We start from the raw sequence: 13,877 nt of genomic DNA on the forward strand, positions 1-13,877 counted from the left end.
ATTAAGACATTACTCAATTATCTCCCCTGATTACTCATCTTCAGTGGGTATAAGCCGAAGACTGGTTCACTACATATAGTGACAGTCGTTACCAAACACAATTTACGTGAACATAACCCGTCTTAAAAGTTAAATATATTGCCGAATCTCAGATTTCTGTCGAATTTACTTGCTTTGATCTTTTCGATATCTTATTGTTATTATTATCCTGACAAATCACAAACGCTTGTTAGAAAAATATTTGTTTTAAACATTATAGCTGGCATCTCTATTCTTCCAGTATTATCGCGGTATTTCAATAACGACACCCTACTGTTTATTTGTCAGAATTTGTGACGCATTTTCCATTCGCTCTCTGAAAGAAGTTGTACGTGTGATTATGAGCAATATTCTGGTAAGTTGTCGTTTTTATCCATTAGAAACACATTTATTTACAAAATTTAAAGATATTCCGATCTAACTTTTTAATCGTTTAGCTTTCATTTTTAACGTATTTTCACCTCGTCTGCTCGCACTTTACCGATATCCCGAAAGGTTTCATATCACTATAATAAGTTTAGGCCTAAAACCACAAAATCCGATACCTTAGGATTTTCTTACTACAATTTTACGTAAAAAATCTACCAGATTCGAAGTCAACAAAAAACAAGGCATGTATAAATTGTCTGCATTATTGATCAGATTTTAAGATATTTGTTGGTTTTCCGTCTTTAGAAGCTGGTCTGCCAAGGCAAGAGCTGGACATCACACAAGACATTCTATCCAGCAAAACTGACAGTGTTGGTTTACAGAAATCAACAAAGGAGGGATTCCTGAACTATCGAAGTTTCCAAGCTATGTACACAGTTATTATCTGTTGTGATCTTTATTGGTTCTGTTGGTTTACTTGGATGGAGCATGTGTGAACTTTTATAGAACTTTGAAAAGACTATATCTGTCTATAAACAAAAATCAGCTATGGTATAATAAGATCAGATGTGCAAACAATGTCAAAGGGTTGTTAAATTAACAATTTGAAGGCAATTATGCTGAACAAATATGAAAGTTCCCATACAAATTTAGTCTGTATATCGACAAGTGTCTGCCAATAAATGTCAAACTAGTAATACAAAACTAACCACAAGTATGTAAAAGCACTAAGTACCTGTTGTGATCATTTTTAGTAAGATAGTGTAATTCTAAACAGTAGCAAATAGCTTGTTTAGTAAATGCATAATGCAATTAATATGATTTCCTTTATATTGTGTAATTAATAAATTGGTAGTTACTTGTTAATCAATGATAAATGTTTTATGGCTAGTACAAAACCAGCATTGTTAATTTTGTAAAAGGTAATAAAATAACACCACTTTGTAATTTCATATACGTAAATATTCGTGTACTGAAGGTTGATGACATTGTTTTAGTATTACTTATGTTTTAACTATTATTTTATGTGCAAATAAATGATGAGAAGTGTTTTGTATCTTCAAAAAATACCACATACCTTTTTATATAGGTACTGTGTTTTGTGTTATTTGAATGTTTAAATAAAAAAATATGGATGATATAACATGATGCATTCTAAATTTGCATTCAAATTGTAACTATAGTAGATCTAAGTGTATGCAGTTTAGACTGTGATTTAAGAATGGCTAAAAATGGCTAGTTTTTTAGTGGCGACAAAATTTAAACTATTCAACAATAGTTTGCGAAAAAAATTAGAATCCTGACAGATACCTGTCAATGTCCATATATTTAATAATAATACATGGTTAACAAAAAAAACTTAAAAAGCTTTTGCCTGTAAATAAGGTAGCACCTATAATCATATTAAAATAGTTTACGGTAGGCACTGACATCACAAAGCATTCTAAAATATCAAATAAATACGAAATAGGCAATACGATCTTTGATTAACACTTATGAAAACTTAAATCACAAAGCAGACATTAATAAAATAAAATAAATCTTACAAACACGTCACTGTTTATGAAAATGTCTTATGTACTAAACATTTTTCGGTCATAGCCTTCATCAGTAGCACATTAATATAAACAAATACAAAGGAAGTGACGTCAACGTCATACTATAACGTAACGTCGTTTGGCGGAAAAATATATATAGTACATAATATTACATAATACATAATACATAGATGGATCAATGATGATACAACAGTCTATTAGTAATAATATAATTTATGAAAAAACATAGCAATAGACAAACATCAAATGTATATGTAAATTATGTTTATGTTATGTATGTAAGTGTTTTGTTTATAAAGCAGACATTAAACATAAGCTACCGTTACATTAAGTTGTCCTATGATGGGTAGTGAAAAGTACCATGACTTTAAAGAAAAGTACGTACAATTATGATGTCGAAACGTTAACGAAATAAAATACATTTATTATGCACACTCGTACATGATCACGTTTTGAAAGTATTGTATTATTGTATTATTGCCAATAGCAAAATTAATTATGCATTTATAAGGCGTACAACATATATATATATATTACACTACATATATGTGCATACATTTTTATGGTAATGTAACATTTGTTATGGACATTGCAAATGTTCCGTTGTTTTGAACCGTTTTGAGTAGTAGTCGCAAATTCTAAAGATGTTTTGTTATTATCCACCAATAAGTCTATTATTTCACATTGGACATCCTTTAATTATTATTTATATGAATAAGTATTCAAAAACTGTCAAAGCGCTTTTCAAGCAGTATATATCCGTTTACATACAGCAAATTATGTTAACGATTATTATGGCTATATTGCAACGTTCGTAAGCAATTTGTTAATAATACCTTATCTTTTTCACTTTTATTTTATAATGCATTGTACTGTCATATCACTATATTGTTTTATCACTGACCTATAAAGTGTTTCAATCTACAGGTGCCGGGTTCATGTATAATAAGTTGTGTGTATGCTTCTTGTATGCAATTTTAATATCCCTGTAAACTCAAACTTCGCGTTTAAAGAAGGGAAATGTGTATATCATTCCTTTTTGTGGAGGTATTGCCCCTGTCAGATACGTGTGCGTAGTTTACCGTTTTGTAAATATCCATTTAAGTTTTAACGGTAAACAAAATACTGAACACATTATTAGATTCATTTATTTTTTCTTCCCATTTAAACTTATATTGAATAATGTTTCTGATATATACTCACAAAACATCTAAATAATATATGTATAGGTAACGGGCACTCTGGATCAGAAGACGATCTAATACATAAAACTATCTTACGGAGGATTCCGGAGATAGTCGATGTATCACGATTGTAAAGTCGTCCATAGGTGATAGCGGCAAGTAGAGCAGACCACCTGATTGTATACGGCGTAGTACGATTATTGTTATCAGCTACAAATAAGACGGAAGATATGATAGTATCTGTAACGTTATATATGCATAATGAAACTCCAAACATTTGCAATCCCTTTGTAAAAACATCGGATTTATTTTTAAATTAAAAACTCAAACTCGGGGTTTTGCAGATGGCTGAGAAAAGACTTCAAGAGTTTTACGACGAGATAAGTGAGGATCTGACCAGATGTGTGCAGTTCTGGTTGACACATTCACACGACGATAAATACGGGTAAGATGTATGCAGTTGTGATTGATCAAGTCACATGACTATGAATACGGGTAAGATGTATGGAGTTCTGGTTGCAAAAAGTCGCACGACGATAAATACGGGTAAGGTATCTTATCTTGAATACAATACTCGCGGTTGTTTATAAGAGTTTGTCCTGGGTGATTTCTCTGGACTTTCATGATTAGACAGGTGAATTTATCACAATCATTATTCTCACGTGAAATCAAGCGTTCGAAACTTTAACAAGAGCTTGTCACAGTAGTGCCAAAACCAGCCAAAATGTGTTTGCTTGTATGACAACATTTGTTATAGAGAGTAGATTAATATTTGAAAAACATGGCACCTGTGTCATCTATTCATATTTCAAGGATCAATTAGTTTATAGTGTTGGAGTTATGCTGTAGAGAATAAACTATATTGACATGAAAGAAAGGGAGGTAATTAAGTAAGAAGACTATAATCAGTTACTTGATCACTGTTTTTTTCCTTAAACTCATCGATTCATTTTACAGTTAATACTTTAGTGTTCAAATTACAATATTATTGTTAAATTTGATAAATGAGGATATTGAAAATTGAAAAGCTAAAATATTAAATATAAAATAAAATTAGATTTAATTTAAACCTATAAATAAAAAATAAAATAAAATTAGGAAGATAATTCAAAAACTACGGCAGAAAGAGTTATAGTTCATGTTGACTTCACTTCTCCTAGTTGCCATCTGTTTATATTTCTAGTTTCAAGTAAATCCCTTCAGTAGATTTAGAGTTATGCTCCGGACAAAAATTTACTTTGAAATTATATCAAGGGAGATAGTTAAACAAGTAAGGTAGATAGAGTTATGGTTCTTGGTCACTTCACTTTTCCTAGTTGCTATCTGTTTATATTCTAAGTTAAAAGAAATTCATTGAAAAGATTTGGCGTTATGCTCTAGAAAAGATTCAGACGAAAGGACGGACGCACAGACGGACGGACGCACATACAGACGGACGGATACTATTACTATATCCCCTCCAAACAATTTTTCGGCGGGGAAAAAAGCACACTTGTATATAGTTAATATACATTGACAAACCCCCCTCATTGACAAACCTAGAACACCGTGCAACCTTATCATTAATACAATTTGATCATAGATAAATTACGACAGGCTGCATGTATTTCCCAAGAACTGAATACGAATAAGTGTATTAAAACATAACAACATTGACTAAAAAGGGGAGGAACGACAAAACGACACTGCGACCGATACTGAAAAGAATAATTATTCGTACGACATAAATTTTCGTTGATTTCGTGCGTTAACCTATGAAGAATATAACACGAATACAACGGAAATGACCGACACAAATTCCTCTTGTCCCTCCAATACCAGAAATCCACGATTTTACGAGCCCAAAAAAAACGTCATACTTTGCGTTTCTATTTTAACATCTGACGGACACCCAATGCACAGCTATGTATTTCTATTTTAAACATCTGATAAACACCCAATGCACAGCTATGCATCTATATATTAAACATCTGACGGACACCCAATACACAGCTATATATTTCTATTTTAAACATCTGACGAACATCCAATGCACACCAATTCATTTATATACTAAACATTTGATGAACACCCAATGCAGAGCTGTGCAATTTTATTTTAAACATCTGACGAACATCCAATGCACAGCTGTGCATTTCTATTTTTAAACATCTGATTAACACCCAATGCACAGCTTTTCATTTATATATTAAACATCTGATGAACACCCAATGAACAGCTGTGCATTTAAATTGTAAACATCTCACGAATACCTAATGCACAGCTATGCATTTCTATTTTAAACATCTGACGAACACCCAATGCACAGCTGTGCATTTTTTTAAACATAAGATGAACACCCAATGCACAGCTGTGCATTTGTATTTTAAACATCTGACGAACATCCAATGCACAGCTGTGCATTTCTATTTTAAACATCTGATTAATACCCAATGCACAGCTTTGCATTTCTATTTTAAACATCTGCCGAACACCTAATGCACAGCTATGCATTAATATATTAAACATATGACGAACACACAATGCACGGCTATGCATTTATATATTAAACATCTGATGAACAGAACAGAACAACAGAACAGAACATTTATATAAGACTTGTACAAGTACATCGTCTTCAATACATATACATATATAATACATAAAACAACATGACATAGCATTAAGTGAAAGGGTTATACAAACTTATTAGTTAAACAATACATACTCGAAAATTTATTCGGAGATGAACTGTGTTTCAGTTATTAACAAAATTTTGTGTGTTTCTGTAGTTTAGAGCGTCCTTAAATAACTTACAAAGATTATTAATATCTTTCTTATTACATGAGGTCAAAAATGTGTACATTTCAATACAGAAGGTTTAACATAGTAATATTGTTTAATATATTTCTTTCTTATTACAGTATAACACTTGCATACAAAGACAAAATGGTACTGGTCCTCAATATCGCTAGAATTGCAAAAGGTACAATATCTTTCTTCTCTAGGAATTTGTCTATAGCGACCTAGTTGTATATTTAGAGGAAGTCCGTTTAATCTTAGCTTGCTCATAAATGAACGGTTACTTTTAGACAAAATATCTAGATAGAGTTCATAGTAATGTGATTGTTTGCAATACTTGTATAGATTTAACATAGAGCTATTTTCTATTTTAGACATAGTTTCTTGCTTAAAAGTGTCTATAATACGGGTTTTAAATTCATTTAAAAATGTATACTGATCGATAACGTTAGGGTTGTCAAATATATATGCAAACCCATATTCTGTTAACAATGTTCTGATATTTGCAGCCCAATTCGAATGACCGTTATAACTATCTGCAACAGATTGTGAATAAATAGTTTTGATAATAATATTGTCTGAGGTTACAATTTTCAACCAGTATTTAATCATTCTAAAATACCTATTAATAAATAAAGGATATTGTCCTAATTCGCTATATGTGACTGCATTACAGGTATTTATTTTAACGTTCAATAACCGCTTACAGAACTTGAGATGTACTCTTTCAAGTTCCCTTGACTTAGTATAACCCCAAACCTCACAGGAATAATTCAAAATAGGACTCACAAAGGCATCAAATAATTGACACATTGTCTTAGGTCTTAAGTCAAATTCCTTATACTTACACAAAAGAACATTCATGGCTTTCAGTGCTTTTCCAACTAGATGCTCTTGATTTAAGATAAATTTACGAGTGTAATTAAAGACTGTTCCTAAGTAGTTAAAATCACTTACGACTTCTATGATTTCCCCATTGTATGCCCAGCTTTCATTATGTAATAAGCCACCCCGTTTACGAAAAACAATGATTTTGTCTTTGAAGTATTTACCTTTAAACCCATGTGTCACAATATGTATTTAAATTATTTAAATGTTGCTGTACATCATATGGTGTTTTACCTATAATGGAAATATCATCTGCAAAGAGTAAAAGTATTAAAACAATATCATCAAACATGAGGCCACAATTTGTATCCTTTTGCAAAAACAACTCCAAATCTTCAACAAAGATAGAAAACAAAAGAGGTGACAATACCTCACCTTGACGTAATCCAACTGCGTATTCAAAATATTCGGAATAATTAGAACACAATTTAACTCGAGATTTAACATGTTGATACATATCTCTTATAATTCTTAAAAGTTTTCCACGTATTCCACAATTATACAATTTTAACCATAAGCCATTTCTATAAATGGAATCAAAACATTTCATCATATCAACAAAAACAGCATAAAATATTTTATTTTCATTAATATATTTTTGAACAATAGAAATAAGTACATATATTGCATCAACAGTTGATCGACCCTTACGAAACCCGAACTGCGCGTCAAAAATAGTGTTATTATCCCTACAAAATTGCTCTATTCGCTTGTTTAAAACGGTTGTAAAAAGTTTTGCTAGACAACTGACCAGATTTATACCTCTATAATTATTCACATCGTTTTTATCACCCTTTTGTGGAGCGGAATTATTATACCTTCAGCCCAATTATCAGGAAAAAAACCTGCATTAAGTATAGAATTAAAAAGATCACATAAGTGTGCTGACAAAATATCAATACTTTCGATCAAATATTCGTTCAAAACACAATCACTACCATACGCTTTGTTCTTTTTCAAAGATTTTACTGCAGAAACAATTTCGTTAATGGTAAAAGGTCGATCTAACTCGGGGAAAGATTCATTGGGAATATTAAAATCATTACTTCCACAAAAGGCTTCCGCCTGAACATTTTCACACTCAATTATATCGTTAACCATGCTTGAAAAATAATCTTTCAACTCGTCTAATGCTAAATTATTATTAAAACTGTCTTTTCGTTTTCTAAAGTATTTCCAAAACTCTTTTGGCTTACATTTTTTTTAGGTTTTGAATTTCAATCATTTTGCGCGTATAAAACATTGACTTCTTTTTGCGTATAAACGTTTTATATCTTGTTTTACTTTCGCATAATTGTGTCCTATTTAAGTCCGACGGACAAACATTAAAACGACTCAGATGTTCAAGATATTCATTGCGACTACGTATGCATTCGGTGTCAAACCAATCAGAATGTTTTATAGGAGATTCATTGTCAAAACAATGTGTGTAACAGTCCTTTGTTTAGAAAACAATGGGTCCGCAACGTTGCGTAAAACAGTAGTAAAATCATTCAGAGCCTTATTTATGGACTGCCTATTTTCACAGCTTACATCATGAACAATCGAGTTTAATCTTGGTAAACTAGCAATTAAACCAGATCGGAACTGTTGTAAAAACACATCATTCCATTCATACTTTGTTTCAGAGTAGCTATCATTACTATGTTTAGACGTATTACACAACAATGATAATTGTATCGGTGCGTGATCGCTCCATGAACACCCAATGCACAGCTGTGCATTTAAATTGTAAACATATGACGAACACCTAATACACAGCTATGCATTTCTAATTTAAACATCTGACGAACACCCAATGCACAGCTGTGCATTTCTTTTTTAAATATCTGATGAACACCCAATGCACAGCTGTGCATTTGAATTTTAAACATCCGACGAACATCCAATGCACGGCTGCACATTTGTATTTTAAACATCTGATTAACACCCAATGCACATCTGTGCATATCTGTTTTAAACATCTGTTTAACACCCAATGCACAGCTGTGCATTTCTGTTTTAAACATCTGACGAACAGCTAACATCTAACAGCCAACTTCACATACCTGAGTATGACAGCAATTTACCAGTACAAATAAATCTCACTTGTGTAGAGAACGCTACCGTACTATACAAACAATCTTGATAACAAGAAATATCATTTCTCAACTGAAAATGAAAACAGTATGGATATTGATGTCAGCAATGTCCCCTGCTATGATAAATATTGACAAAATGCAAAAACCTTGACAATAATTCCGTGTCGAATACGCATTGGATTATAGCAATCAAATTCATATAAGCATTGATAAGATAATATGCAAAAATGGGTCTTATGTCATATACGGCCAGCGTAGCTCCATTCCGTAATGTTCGCTATTAAGTCACGTCAAGTCTCGTGGTCGAATTATAGCATGATAATTATTTTCACATTACGCGAATCATATGAGTTTCCCTATAAACATTGTATTAAAATGTATGTTACACTATTGTGCGATGATAAAAATTGTTTGGATTTTTCGAAACACGCTTTCCTGATTGTGTTAATATAAGCTATGCATTAGTATAGTATAGTATAGTATAGTATAGTATAGTATAGTATAGTATAGTATAGTATAGTATAGTATAGTATAGTATAGTATAGTATAGTATAGTATAGTATAGTATAGTATAGTATAGTATAGTATAGTATAGTATAGTATAGTATAGTATAGTATAGTCTAGTATAGTATAGTATAGTCTAGTCTAGTATAGTCTAGTATCGTCCGGTATGGTTTGGTATGATTATGGTATGGTCTGGTATGGTATGGTATGGTATGGTATGGTATGGTCTGGTCTGGTATGGTATGGTCTGGTCTGGTATGGTATGGTATGGTCTGGTCTGGTCTGGTATGGTCTGGTATGGTCTGGTCTGGTCTGGTCTGGTCTGGTATGGTATGGTCTGGTCTGGTCTGGTCTGGTCTGGTCTGGTCTGGTCTGCTATGGTATGGTATGCTATGGTATGGTGGTAGGGTCGGGTCGGGTCGGGTCTGGTAGGGTAGAGTATGGTAGAGTATGGTAGGGTAGAGTAGGTAGAGTAGAGTAGAGTAGAGTAGAGTAGAGTAGAGTGGAGTGGAGTGGAGTGGAGTGGAGTGGAGTGGAGTGGAGTGGAGTGGCGTGGAGTGGAGTGGAGTGGAGTGGAGTGGAGTGGAGTGGAGTGGAGTGGAGTGGAGTGGAGTGGAGTGGAGTGGAGTGGAGTGGAGTGGAGTGGAGTGGAGTGGAGTGGAGTGGAGTGGAGTGGAGTGGAGTGGAGTGGAGTGGAGTGGAGTGGAGTGGAGTGGAGTGGAGTGGAGTGGAGTGGAGTGGAGTGGAGTGGAGTGGAGTGGAGCGGAGCGGAGCGGAGCAGAGCAGAGCAGAGCAGAGCAGAGCAGAGCAGAGCTAGGGTAGGGTAGGGTAGGGTAGGGTAGGGTAGGGTAGGGTAGGGTAGGGTAGGGTAGAGTAGAGTAGAGTAGAGTAGAGTAGAGTAGAGTAGAGTAGAGTAGAGTAGAGTAGAGTAGAGTAGAGTAGAGTAGAGTAGAGTAGAGTAGAGTAGAGTAGAGTAGAGTAGAGTAGAGTAGAGTAGAGTAGAGTAGAGTAGAGTAGAGTAGAGCAGAGCAGAGCAGAGCTGAGCTGAGCAGGGCAGGGCAGAGCAGAGCTGAGCAGAGCAGAGCAGAGCAGAGCGTTGCGTAGCGCAGCGCAGCGCAGCACAGAACAGCACAACACAGCACAGCACAGCATAGCATAGTATATATATATATAATTGTGCGTACAATTAATTTTGGTTTTTCGTTTTGATGGCCTATCTGAGAGCATATTCACAGAAAAAAAGACGATAAAACCTGCGTGATATGAAGTCATGCTCATTGCTTTGCGAAAATTATAATAAAATAGATATACAATGTACCACAATTGTATCGTATCGTAACGAAGAGCTTTGATCTTGGTGATCGTGTTGATCGTTGAATTTCTTTGTCTGCATTGACATGTGTTCGTGTGCGGTTGCAAAACAGCGAGGACATAGAAAAAGCATATTTAAAAACCCATTTTTCTCAATTGGAACGCTCTTAACGGACCTATGTAATCGTAAACGGGTGACGCATGGACTTTTGTATCGGGAATAGATCACAAACGGGCGCAAAGCAATTTATCTTCACGGATGGACTGACATCGCATCGTACCAAAGTCTAAACTATCAAATAAAGTCCGCGATCAGTAATGTGTTGTTCGTAAAAGAAATTACGACAGTAGAAACATAGCACTTTAGAGAGACCACAATCTGGTTCATTTTATCAATCGTTGCGTCCTTGGCGGACAAAATATTTTGAAAAAAAAAGCATAAAACAAGAAAACACAAAGTTCTTCAAAGGCGTGTTTCAATCTCAAATACACATTATCGACAGTAGTTCCAGTCAAGGACAATACTTCAGTCAGCACACTAGAGATCAAAATTGATATTATTTTTTATTCAGGGATGTCAATTGTTTACAATCTGGAAAATAAAACCGTGAGTCTGAGAAAATAGATTCCTTACAGGGATAAAAGGGATATCAGCCGCCCGAGCTAATTGTTTTATTGTAGTCTTCTAGTTGCTATTCCTGGTGAGTACATGCGGAATTTTATCCATGTGCATATGTCATTCTATAAAAAATTGACAATGTAATTAACAACGTCAAAAATAAATTAAATCGTCGAACCATATCGTATCGGACAATGAATGTCCGAAAACATATTGAGATACGTCTTTTGCACATGAAATGAAATATGCATGTCGGTTGACTTAAGAAAATTAAAACCAGTCACCAGTAATCTAGCAAATGAGCAATATATATATATATATATATATATATATATATATATATATATATATATATATATATATATATATATATATACTATGGTAAACATAGCGTTTACAATGCGCTACTGCAGTAATTTAATTTGCTAATCGATCATTTTAATTTTCAAGATGGCGGATATTTGCAATTGTAAGATTTTCGAAAAGTAGTGAAGAGGTTTCGTTAGTTAATGTTCATGTCCGTGACGGCAGCTTATTTATCAGAAATCAATAATAAAAGACCAGGGAAAATCGGTGTCAACATCATTTCTTCTCAAATGATCGCGCACTCGAACGAATTTGTCATTACGCCCCAGCCCCCTTTGACATTTAAATTGATCTCAAAATCGATCCTTGACAGCTCAAAAACGCTTTCCGGAATAATTTTTACTATTGACACACCTTAATTATAAAAATGATCTTTCGAATAAAAAAGACACGCTATACTGTAACAATAGACTAACAGTTTAAAATAGTTAAACGTTGTCATTTTAAAAAAGAATTAAGTCTTATTCGTGATTTCAGCGACTGACATCGGGAGCGGCCGGACGTATATAAATACACTTTACCGCTACCGTGTACATGTACATGTATATTGAATATCTTGAAAAATAGTAATTTCAAAGCGTATAATAATATTTAATTTTGAGTATGTTTATTTTTTCATGCTTTTTCGTATTGCTCAGATGTTAAGTGTTTTTTGCAAAATACCAGCATCGGCAAATTCCAGAAGAACTAAGGTTAAAACTATCCCAAAGAGCTTTTATGAACCCCGGCCGTGGTAAATAAAAAAGTTCTTTCAAAAAGTTCAATAATACTTGACGTTAATGTTAAAGAAATATTTTGTTGTTGTTTCTCATATACATATGGTGCCTGTTATATGCTATTGGATGTTATGTAGATTGTATATATATTGCATAAAGCTTACTTACAAAAAAAACTAAAACTAAAAGTGCAGCTAAACTTATAGCGGGGATTTCGGTAATTCTACATTCGCCCGCCTAGTACCGAAATCCCCATATTTACGCCTTAAAGGATCAATAGGTCATCGGTATGGTTTTTGACTTCACATGAATGTTAAGGTGCAAAACAATTATATTAATGTTAATTATTAAGCACTCTTGACAGCATTAAGTTGCCTCTCAGTGGGGATTTCGGTAATTCTACACAAGAACTTAAACGCGCGCCGGTACCGAAATCCTGCTGTACAAACCTTCAAGTGTCAACAAAAGTATTATAGTGTGTTTTTTTAATTAGCAACCAGTGACATGTATTATCTCCCATTCGGTTACTTCTTTTGGAAAATAATTAGCGGGGATTTCGGTACTGCTACATTCGTACGCCCAGAGCCGAAATCACAGATATTTACGCCAATCCCCCATATTTACGCCTTAAAGGGTCTATATGTCATTATGTTTGGGTTTCGGCTTTGCATTAATGTTTATTTGCACACAATCATATTAGTGTTTATCATTAAAATACTCTTATCAGAATATTTTTTCCATTATTAAATAGTTTATTATTGTGATAAATGTGTAAACTAATGTCAAACAGGTAAAATGTACATTTAAAACATTGGTTACACAAACGTATATGTAAATATAACATGACATAGTAATAATAAGAAAGTATTTTCCAAACAAATCAGATGAAAAAAAATGATATCGTACTACCTTATTTACAATATGCTATACACTTTTGCAATTTAGTTATCAATGTTTAATCAAAGCATAAATCAGCATATGTTGCCTCTTAGCGGAGATTTCGGTAATTCTTAACAAGCACATAAACCCGCGCCGGTACCGAAATCCCCGCTGTACAAACCTTCAAGTGTAAAAAAAAATACTGATTTAGGTTTAAATAAAGGGCACAATAGTATTTTCGGCCACCGAAAAGCACTTCCGCGTGAACAAAACGATTGAAATTATGTCAGAAACCCAGCTTTCCATTGTATATATTGCAATACACCATCGGCCGCCGAGAGCGGAAAACTGCGCTTGGCCGCTAAACAATGTGGATTGCATCAAATTAAATGTCAATTTTTGATTTTATTACAAAAAACACTGCTATTTTTATAAATATGTCAAGCACGTACACTTAACAAAAAATCGATATATAATTATGTAATGTAGAAAAGCAAAGCGCGTTATATATAACAATGTTTTATAATGTCTCTCTGGTTGAGTAAAAAAAACAAAAAAAACATGTACAACATATAATATG

The 13,877-nt window shown here is 33.6% G+C and overlaps 2 protein-coding genes across 3 annotated transcripts in view; one reads left to right on the plus strand and one right to left on the minus strand.

The window, feature by feature from the left end:
• The window catches only part of LOC127851067 (N-acylglucosamine 2-epimerase-like), a 113,585-nt gene that overhangs the window by 59,817 nt on the left and 39,891 nt on the right, over positions 1-13,877 (plus strand). The window contains exon 1 of one of the 2 annotated variants that reach the window (XM_052384537.1): positions 3,387-3,596. The exons of the other annotated variant lie outside the window; for it this stretch is intronic. Coding sequence (XP_052240497.1) covers positions 3,496-3,596 — 101 coding nt within the window. The 5' untranslated portion in view covers positions 3,387-3,495. Of the gene's footprint in view, positions 1-3,386; positions 3,597-13,877 lie in introns of those variants that run through there. 2 annotated transcript variants of the gene reach the window in all.
• LOC127849911 (uncharacterized) overlaps positions 1-13,877 on the minus strand; it is a 91,809-nt gene that overhangs the window by 18,210 nt on the left and 59,722 nt on the right. The gene's annotated exons all lie outside the window — the stretch shown is intronic.

Source organism: Dreissena polymorpha, chromosome 11, assembly GCF_020536995.1.
Source record: "Dreissena polymorpha isolate Duluth1 chromosome 11, UMN_Dpol_1.0, whole genome shotgun sequence".
Classification (NCBI taxonomy): Eukaryota; Metazoa; Mollusca; class Bivalvia; order Myida; family Dreissenidae; genus Dreissena; species Dreissena polymorpha.